At 44.7% G+C, this 10,540-nt stretch overlaps 2 protein-coding genes across 4 annotated transcripts in view; one reads left to right on the forward strand and one right to left on the reverse strand.

Moving 5' to 3' along the window:
- slf1 (SMC5/6 complex localization factor 1) overlaps positions 1–5,785 on the forward strand; it is a 29,313-nt gene extending 23,528 nt beyond the window's left edge. For all 3 annotated transcript variants that reach the window (XM_031848954.1, XM_031848956.1, XM_031848955.1), the window contains exon 18: positions 3,683–5,785. In XM_031848954.1, coding sequence (XP_031704814.1) covers positions 3,683–4,179 — 497 coding nt within the window. In that variant the 3' untranslated portion in view covers positions 4,180–5,785. The remainder of the gene's footprint in view (positions 1–3,682) is intronic.
- mctp1a (multiple C2 domains, transmembrane 1a) overlaps positions 4,836–10,540 on the reverse strand; it is a 121,754-nt gene continuing 116,049 nt past the window's right edge. The window contains exon 18 of the mRNA XM_031848961.1: positions 4,836–8,053. Within this exon, the coding sequence (XP_031704821.1) occupies positions 7,982–8,053 (72 nt within the window). The 3' untranslated portion in view covers positions 4,836–7,981. The remainder of the gene's footprint in view (positions 8,054–10,540) is intronic.

Raw genomic sequence — 10,540 nt, forward strand, 5'->3', positions numbered from 1 at the left:
TTTTATATTTCTTGTCTTCGCCTGCCCTCTAAAGGCCAAAGGTTTTGTGCTCCGTGTGTGTGTGTGTGTGTGTAGCAGGCAGACTGCATCTGGCTGGTGCATCAGGCAGTCGCTTATGCTCGGCATGTGAATTTCCTCCCTCTGCTGTAGCTTCGGAGCTGAGGTCTTAGCGGGGCTTTTTCACATCCGTGTACACGTGTGTGTGTGCACACACACACACACACACACACAGGATGGTGTAATTACCCTGTGCTCCCATGTAATCCCCCAGGTGCTGTATTTATCTCTACTGCAGCATATCTGACACCAAGCACCAATACCTGGATTTACTTCAGTCGCTGTCCCTGCACCAAAACCATAACCATTCTACAGCCTCTAGTGTCATACCTGTGTATGTCTGTGTGTTTATTACATTATAAAAGGCACGCAATGCTATTTGTCTGTCATCCGTTCTGAAAATGTGTAATTTAGCATTGGCTATGATCGTTGATGTCTGTATTAAGTGCAGTTGAGCTGTGTGGTGGAGCATGAGAGCGTGTTTTTTTCTATCCCAGGATGGATAACGAGTGATTCTCTTGTCCAGAGGGTGAACCATATAAGCAGAAACCCTGGAAAAGCAAAAGCACACAAGCGGATGCTCACTGGAAATAAAAGAGAGAAAGTCAAGCAGGGAAATATGCAAAACGTGACAAACACACCGACACACACAGTTGGCTTTCAGGCAGACAGATCTACAATCAAACAGGCAGCCGTACAGGCTTTCAGGCAAGCCGAGCCCAGGGCCGCGCTGCAGGGGCCCCCACACCAGTGTCATCCTTCTGGTTGGAGCCTGTCTGTCAGCCGGGTTTGACACAATGTCGTAGGGGAATGCTGGAAAACTGCACTTCTCGATCTTGCATTTCTTTCTGTTGTGCTGATGATGTGCATCTTGTGTGTGAGCGCACAGAGCTGTGGCTGAGACACGGCAGAGGGACAGTCGTATGTGGGATTGCGCATGAAAGCACTGAAGCACATTGCTGATGTTTTATTTCTGGTGGAGCTTTTGTTGCGGATAGTTTAATAGTCATTTCTAATATTCACAAGAGCAGAGCTTGTGGCTCACTGTGCATTTAAAGAAAATAAACTACCTCAAAAATATTTCTACTGACAATACAGTTGTAATTGGGGCTTGTAGTGTTGCTTTTTGCTTACATTTACTCGTTCTGTTAAACTTGCATATCGTTTTGGCTGCAACAAGCTATTTTCTTATGAAAGAAGAACTTAGAGTTTCATCTTGCTTAACAGATGCATGGAATGTATGCATTTTAAGAGAGACTGAGGGAAAAGCAATTCATGAATTTAGTTCATGCACATACTCTCAATATGTACAGTATGTATTCCTTGCACATATTGGGGTATTTCAGTTGAAGTTTGCCCAGTGTTTCAGTTTAAATGTTCCTGTATTGTGCCCGCTGGAAAAACAACTGCTTCAACATTGGAGGAGGAGGAGAAATATTAAAGAGTGGGAGAATGAACCATGTTTTCCCCTTTTCTCCACATTTGGTGGAGACGGCACAGGGTGCTTGGGTTCGTAGCCCAGGCTTAAAGGCCCCTTGCAGAGCTAAGTTCAAGGCTGCTCCTTTCAAAGGAAGGCACAGCACATGATGAATTGTAAAGAAAAACAGCCTCAGTCTTCAAAAGCCATCCCATCTTTTTTTAGAGCTCATCCGGAAAAGGACAAAGATGGATTCATTTTCCAGCAGACATGATGTTGCGTGCTCCTGTGTGTCTGCATGGGGTGCTATGGTAGTGTTTTTTTTTTTTTTTAAATCCACATTCTGGACCTGAAGCTCGCTATGTGTCATGCCATGGCCGGCTTCACATATTACAGCCTTTCCTACTGCAGCAGCGTAATAGCGAGGACGGCTTGTTATAGAAACCTGGTGATTATGACCTGCTGTGAACAACCTCACTCTCTCACACACACCACGTCGCTCTCCGTCTCCCTCCCCTCTGCCTCTTCTCTCGTGGCCACTTTGATCAAATCTGTGCTCTTACGTCCTTGACTGCTACCCCCGATGCCTGACCCCTGCATTTGAAATTTCCCCGCTTATGTAAAAGTTTATGTAGATTAATGCCACAATTTATGCAGATTGAGTTTTTGCCACTCAGGCTTGAAGCACTAAAAGGTAGACGAGCGCTGACCTTCCCCGCTAACAGCTACGTGAGCTCTCACCGATTATCTCATAACTGCTACACACAGTGTTAGTTCAGTGGCAGACAGAGATGGAGAGCAATTTCACAATTCATATTGTTCCATTTTGAACTTTTTGTTTTAACGGTGTCATTTAAAACAAGGCTGTCTTTTTGTCAAAATGGCATTTGGGAGGTTAAATTAGTGTAGTTTATGTCACAATGCGCACACACACACACGATTGTCCCTTCTTTAAAACAAAATGCTGCAGCCCCACAATGTCTGTCAAACAGAAACAACTGGCAGCAGTGGTATCAAGCAGCCCTCTGTGTGACACGCCGGGCCTCCACAGAGCCGTAAACTGGTACGTGGCAGCAGCACTGCCGGGGTTGAACAGTCAAGTGCCATCAAGAGCGGTTTGCCATAGAAATGGATCTATCTAAAAGCAAACAAAGGGCTCACACTTGACTCGACCTGCTCCATGTAGGCTAAGTGCGCAGGGGCCTGTCTGACACTGGAAAATGGCTTTCAGCCTGAACAGACAAAGCAGAAGAGTGGACGGTAAATGTCACTGTTGTAACTTGCCTGGCGTTGTAAGGGGGGGGGGGGTGTTACATGTATAGGTATTTGTATTGTATGACTTTTAATATCGATCACAGTTGAGGTCTGTTGTGAGTTTGTAACCCCCAGTAGCTCTCTGTGTTAGTGTTGCTGATGATGGCCTTGAGTGTTACAGCATTACATAAAAAAAAAAAAGGCCAACAGGAGAGCGAAGCCACCATCAGGTCACCAACCTTCTGCGCTTTTAACACAAACACAAAGTGACCCGCCACTCACACAGTTCAAAGTGTTATCTTATTTGATAATGATGCTGCAGCCTACAGTAGCAGGTCAGTGTGTCACGATGCCATCGCCGACGACCTCAACCGGCTGTACATTACACCCATTAAGCTCAGTTTCCAAAACTACAGCTGGATTTACATTCCAAGTCGCATTTAAAGTCCATTAGCAGTGATTTATTTGATGCCACTCAAAACAAGAGCACCTCCATCTCTGCATTCAATTTAGGAGGCAACTTAAAGATGAGCTTCAGTAGAGGGGGGGGTCAAAGAGTATTTAGTGTTTGCATTTAGATTTTCTGTTTTGTCATGGTGTTGAAGGCCACATGCATGCACTCACAACTATTCAATATGCACTTTTGTCTTACTTCCATAGAGGCATTGGCAGATCCTCTTAAAGGCACTTTAAGTCATTGTACAATGTTGTTGAAGTTTTTAGTGCCATCAGGACAAACTGAGTTTTGTTCTTAAAAAAATACTTCCCCGTTAAAAGTATTTACAGGCAAACATTTGCAGTCACGCTTGTCGCAGGTTGTTTGACCCATGCCTACGATCTTTTCAAGAGCAATAAATGTCATTGTGGGAGTAACTTGAGTCGTGATAGAAATGACTGTAGTCCAAGTCGGTAAGGGTTGTGTGATCTGATCCTGTATACCTCTGCCCCCTCCAGGCTCAGTTATCCTGCAGCAGAATGATGGAGACGGGCGGACTGCACTGGATCTGGTCTCTGCAACAAGTCAGAGGGAGGAGCTCCTCCACAGCGCGCATGTGGGAGATTCCGCCCTGAGAAACAACTCGACTGAGGTCTTGAACCTGCCCCTCCTGGAGGCCGGATCCTCTCTGCTGGCACACCTCATTTTCTCCTACCAGCAAGAGAGGGGCCTACCCGGCCATGCGCAGCCCAGCGACAAGTCCCACAGCTTGGGCTACACGCTGCTCAGAGCCCTGGAGGCGCACTCCCACCAAACAGTGACTCTGGGCTGGACAGACCAGCGGGCGGTGAGGCTGGTGGAGGATGCAGACACACTGCTGGAGCTGGGCAGAGGGAGTTACCTGGGCCAGGTGTCTCTCGCAGTGAAAGAGTGCAAAGGAGAGAATACACTGTTCCTGATGGAGATACTGGAAGACCTTAAGTCTCGGGGGGAAGCACTAGTGGCTGATCTGTGACACAGGATCAATGAACACACTGAAATTAATTGAATGTGCAACCTTTGATTGAATGCTATCAAAAGGGCATCTTTGTCAGTCATTTTCAATTATTATATCATACAATTCGCCAAGGCCTAAAAATGTCTACACAGGCAACAATCATCTGTGAATGTAGGCCTCCAAAATAATGTGGCCTTCGCCCAAGCATGTGTTTTTGAAGTTAGCTGTATGTTCATTCATACAGAGAAACCTTTATAGCTGCACCGTGGATTAGATACATTTCACTACCTTCTTTTATATTTCACAAATGGAACAATGTGTCTGTTGAATAGTCTGAGTTGCATGTTTTTATGGCAACACAATCATTTCTATATAGACTGTTACTACCTCAAGTTATTTTCTACAGCTACTTTTTCAATTTTTTTTCCACGTCAACTATTTATAATAAAATAAATTAAAGTAACTTTTTTGTACACTCCATGTGCCAAGTTTTTAAGAGATTCTGAAAGCTTTAAATGTTAAGAGTCATCCTGGTCTGAGATACTTGAGGCGCTGATGAGCACTCAGGGTCAGAGACAGCAGTGAGGAATGAGTGGTTTAAGCCTGCTTGTTGGGGAGGGTCGAGATTGTTGAAGCTGAAAACAAATTTTGCAATAATCCAGACACTCCAAAGATGCTAAAAAATATTTAATCTCGTGTTTGTTTTCTCATTTTATCTTTCAAAATAAGCAACATACATCAGATGCATTTGGACTTCTCAAACCGGAAATATACATCGCATCTTCTTTTACCCCTCCTAAACCAATTTATGTCTCGGCTCCTTATTCCCATCCTGAAATGTCATTGGACAAGGACTGGGCACATGAAGATGATGTCACACTGGCAGGCAACGTAGCAGGCAGAAAAAGACAGATCTTAGAAAATGAGGCAGGCATACACCTACTTTACAAGATTATCACCAGACCATTAACAGGCATACTGTATAAAATACAAACATAAATTAAGTAGATAGCTATGTACAGTAGTATTTAAAAAATAAATAGTCTCATTTCAACTTGGTGCAAATAAAAGTGCTTTTTTTCCCCTTTACAGCCGACAGTCTGATACATTCCTTTATATAATTTATTTTCTCTACGTCATACAAAATAAAAACAGTTTGGTTTGCTTGCAAACAAAGCCAAAATCCAATAAGATATGACAAAAAAGAAAACGGTATTTGAATGCAATACCACACAATAGTCACCACAATTTGCTGTAAAATAACGACATACAGTACTAGACACATACAGTACATATCAGGTATTCAAACAGTCCCTTCAGGCATTATAAAAAGCCATCCTTCACGAGCCACAGAGTGTGTTTGTTGAGGAGGCTATAATCAGTCTGCAACGCTGCTCTTAGGGGACAGTCTGTTATTGTCTTTCAAGTGGATTCCTCAAAACAACAAAACAAAATCAATGGCTCTCTGGAGTGACAGATCCAAGCCTGTTGATATTTAAGCATGGAGATGGATGGGTAAAGAGGGAGGGAGGGAGGGAAAGAGGTAAGGAGAGAGAGGGTACAGGCGATGGCAAGGAGACAGTCAGGGAGAGAGGGTGACGAAATGGCAGAACAGAGCTCTCATTGTGGTGGGGAGGGGGTTAGAGCGATAAAGACGGAGAGACGGACGGCCAGATAGCGAAAGGGGGGGGGGGGGGGGGGGAAGGAACAAAAAGATGCAGAAGGGGAGGAAAAGATGGAGGTAGGGATCAGTAGGATGAGAGGAGACCTCCTCAAATGTAGCCTGGGCTGTGATCTTTCAGCAGATGTTCAGCAAGAAGCCCAGGAGACCATCCCTTCAGACAGGGTCGCAACCCCGCTCACTGACGAATGAGGGAACCGCAGAGAGAGCAAACGAAGAGAAGCATGATGGGAAAGGGGATCTGAAATAGCATAAAACACACATCCCTGACATCTCAGGCCTAGGTCCCCTCAGAGCCTTGTCTTGTCACACAGCGACTTGCTGCTCATCTAGCTGACGGCCGCCAACACCAGCAAACTCCACACAAATAACAGCTGGCACTTCTGCTGCACCACACACACACACACACACACACACACACACGACTGAATCTACGCATCAGTCTACAGCTGGAGGGGAGATACAATTGTAACACACACAGACGCTGAGAAAAGCAACACGTCTTTGATTCCATAAACGTGTATACGCAAACACTCTTACATATACGGTTCACATACACACGCCTCTGTCTCTGGAAAGATGGATCAAAGTTGTGCTGTGGGCACAGGAGGTGGGGCAGATGGAGAGGGCGGCCAGCCTGGGGCACAACAGCACAGAGAGCATGTTTGTGTGTTTGTGTGTGTTTGTGTGTGTGTGTGTGTGTGTGTGTGTGTGTGTGTGCCTGAGAGGGAGAGAATGTGCCTGCTCAAATGGGATGTTATGCTTTCATCTGCGAGCAAGTAGGTACAGTATGTGTACGCGAGATCTCTGAAAGAAGCATATTCATGTGAGAGGATATTTTTGTTGTTATTGTTGTGTCTGCATGCATGCATGCATTCTTGTGTGTGTGTGTGTGTGTGTGTGTGTGAATGCTTTCTTGTGTGGGTGCTGAGGCAAACATACAGAGAGATGAGAGGAAAGGAGACCGGCCTTTCAAACAAGATTAGGGCTGTGGCTGCCTAAAGGCCTGCATGCCTGGCGACACTCATGCACAGACTGAGTGACATCTGTATTAACACTGCGACAGCAAAAGGCCCAGTCTGCTGCGTCATCTGACAGACAGAGACGGTGTCGCACTGATTGACTGACGGGGGACTTTGACACGTTTTTAAGGGGTTAAACGAAGCTGCTACTAAATTATCTGGACATTCAGTGGTGATAAATGTTTGCGGTAAAAATACAAACTGTCCTTTTTTTCCTCCGGGTATTATTTAATTATGTAATTACAATCTATTTTAAGAAGAACAGTCTCACTGTGCTTTAAACTAATACCACTGTCTAGTGTGGATTGATTTTATTTGGCCATTGTATCAAAGTACGGACAGATACGACCACAAGCCTTCAGCCTGTTGGACCAGCTTTGTGTTTGTGTAGAAGGACATATCTGGGGGCTACGACCATAATTGCTAATCAACTTGGCTGGCTGAGTTAAGTGGAAACAATACAAATTACTGCCAGTGAACATAACATCATTACCACATCCAAGAGAGGAATAACACAAAAGATACTTCAGTACAAAAACAATTAGAAAATATGAACATATTACCAAAACCTTTTGATAACTACAATATGCTCTAGAAAAAGACTTCAAAGTCTACTGCAGAGTGATAATGCAGAATGTTGGTATAAGGCTTGTATTTTGATAAACATGGATTGCACTGAAAATGTCATTTTTGGGACTGCGAGTATAAATGTTAAAACTGGTTTTCCTCATTGTGTGACTCTTGTCCTCCGAACTGTCAGAGTGATGGAGAGGAGAAAGGAGAGTGGCGCACACGGCTGAGGAAAAAGGTCATTCCATCCATCCTTCCCACTCGCCTTTAAAATCAATCAAAAGCTTAATGGTGATAAGAATGTTTCTTGTACTCGTCCTTTTTTTTTTTTTTATACAAAAATTACACTTCAGGAAACTGTACTGTACATCATGAGCAATTTAAGACAGAAAAAAAGCTTTAAGAAAAGAAAATTGGAAAAGAAAAAAAGGGAAGGATAGCTGAGCCGAGCTGCTCCAGAGCCGTCTTCCTCCGCTCCTCAGAGGCCAGTAATAGACCACAAGGAGGGAAGTAAAGAAGAGAAGAGTTGGTGGGCGGACACAGTCATCTACCCGGGGTTGTTTTTCTTCCTTTTATTTGGACTGGGATTGGGATCCAGTTTCAGCTCTCGGTACTGCACCTGTTAAAACACACACACACGCAGGCGCAGGCACACGCACACGCGCACACACACACACACACACACACACACACACACACACACACACCAACCACCCAGTCAGGTGGAAAGAGCAAAGGATGCTTGAATAGCACAGAAACCCTCCAGAGGCTCTCTGAGTCCAGCTGTGTGGAACAGTGGCCTCAGGGAAGGGATTACACACTGATTACAAAACACACACACACACACACTTATATTTAGACACACAGATGCGCACGCACACACACACACGCACACACCCACCATGTACACTGTTCAAAGCTCCAAATACATTCATGCTTGCACACGCACGCACACAAATATACACGTACACACATACTTCCACAGATGTGGGACAGTGGCCTAAGGGGAGGGATCACACAAACAAACAGAGAACAGGGAAAGGACTCATGGGAAAGCTTGGAGAGACAACAGAGTCATCACAGTATTGCAAGATGGTTAGGAGAGAAAGGGCAGAGCGATGGGAAGGAGACACAAGTCAGAAAAGACACTTGTAACCATTTCAAAACCAAAGCTTAGCTGGGAGTTTTAGTTATAGTATCAAAGCTTTGCTGATCACATGTAGCTTGATGTATACTGCGCTATATCTCAGAGGCTTTATCTGGCTAAACGTGCAATTAGGGACAAAAGTGTTTACTCTATGTTCATGTGCTGTTGAAGAAAAAGCCTGTCTTCTCTGACAAAAACCCAAATGTTCATTAGAAAATGTAGACAGAGAGATAAACAAACAAGCTCCTTTTCTTTCGTCATCATTCATGGTACAACTAGAATTAACGCTCAAGGCGTTACTCAGATATCAGGTTCACGAGAATGGACCGGACAGAAACGGAGGTATAGCACGGTTGTCTGCGTTTCTAGTTTTTTCCTCAAAAACCCTTTTTAGAGGATAAAGCAGGATTGTACTCCCTTTAAAGCCTCATGTTTTGTTGTTGTTGTTCTCTTATTTATTTACCATTAATGTAAGTATTAGACCAAAACTCATGGATTTGCTGCATGTCTACATTTGCTGCATGTCTACATCCAACGTGGCCCTACCTGGCTGTAGCTTTTTGTCTGTTCAACCAAAAAATTGAATATCTAATGACTTCTTTTGTATCACTATTGTGTCACTAAAAATAAATTTAAGTGGCACATCGCAATCACTTCAGAATAGGCTCTGCATTATCACTGAGGGAGTGTCACCTACTTCTCCCAAAGGGAAGTGACTCTCACTTCATGTGACGCTTTGCAAAGATGGCGAGCAGAGCTTAGAAAGAAGCTGCTCTTAAGTGATGGACACTCAGACGTAACAGCATCACAGTGGCTGAGGCGCAGCAACCAGAGACTGTCACTCTGGCAGTCTCATTTTCAGATGTGTGTGCACGCACAAATACAGTCGCTAGCCTAGACAGATTCAAGACACTGACAAGCACTAGCCACTGAATCAGAATACTAATAGAGAAAAAAAAAAAAGACTTAACAGTCACAGCACCAAAGAGCCAGTATCATCTGTGGGATCTTTCCTTGGCTGATGTACTGTAGGCTACTCTGCCTGTCTGACTGACTGACACTCTCTATGATTCACCAGGCAGACAACAAACTGACGTCAATATGGTGTCTCTGTTCTGTCTCACGGTGGGTCTGTCTGCTGTGGACGAGAACAGCAGCGTCTCTCAGCACCGGCTGGGAACGAGCCTTTATCATCCATCTTCTACTGGTTCCCACTGTCGCTTCAATGGCGCCTTCCGGTATCCTCTCCCTGCATTGTACAAATCTGAGATGCAAAGAGGCCTGTGTGTGCTTACCAATGAAGACACATGCACACGGATACCAGCAACGAGAATGTATTCACACATACACACACACACACACACACCCCGCGCCTCCCACATCTCACACACACACACACACACGGTACAGTCGGGTATTTCAGTTCCTCTGTCTCACTGCGGTGGTCACCAATGTCTCGTTAAGGTGCTTCCAGAGTGGTTAGGCCAGCATGTGTTGCTCTCTACGCCTCACTAGGCAGCCAGACTTCACTGATACAGATCTGGACATCCTACTAAACAGCTGTACAAATAGAGCCGGCTAGTTAGACACAGTGAGAAAGAAGAGAGACTATGAGGTAACAAGGAAATAGGCCAGGTGGAGAACACAAGGGAAGAAAGTAATGATGGGAATCGAGATAAAGACGGGTCAGAAATAGAAAGAAAGTCGAGGGGCAGAGAGCGGGACAAACCAACAAAAGAAACGGGAGAGAAAACAATGAAGAAGAAGAGACTGGGTGAGACAGAGGGAGAACTTTGGACACTCGGGTGATGACAGATACTGTTCTCATGTGGGTGTGGATCCTTTTATAGCCCTGCCAACTAAAGCAGACAACGGAGCAAAAACCCAGGGGACAGAGAGGGTTTATATGGCCCCATCTGTGTGTGTGTGTGTGTGTGTGTGTGTGTGTGTGTGTGTGTG

Source organism: Anarrhichthys ocellatus, unplaced genomic scaffold, assembly GCF_004355925.1.
Source record: "Anarrhichthys ocellatus isolate YVR2014 unplaced genomic scaffold, GSC_Weel_1.0 scaffold9, whole genome shotgun sequence".
NCBI lineage: Eukaryota > Metazoa > Chordata > Actinopteri > Perciformes > Anarhichadidae > Anarrhichthys > Anarrhichthys ocellatus.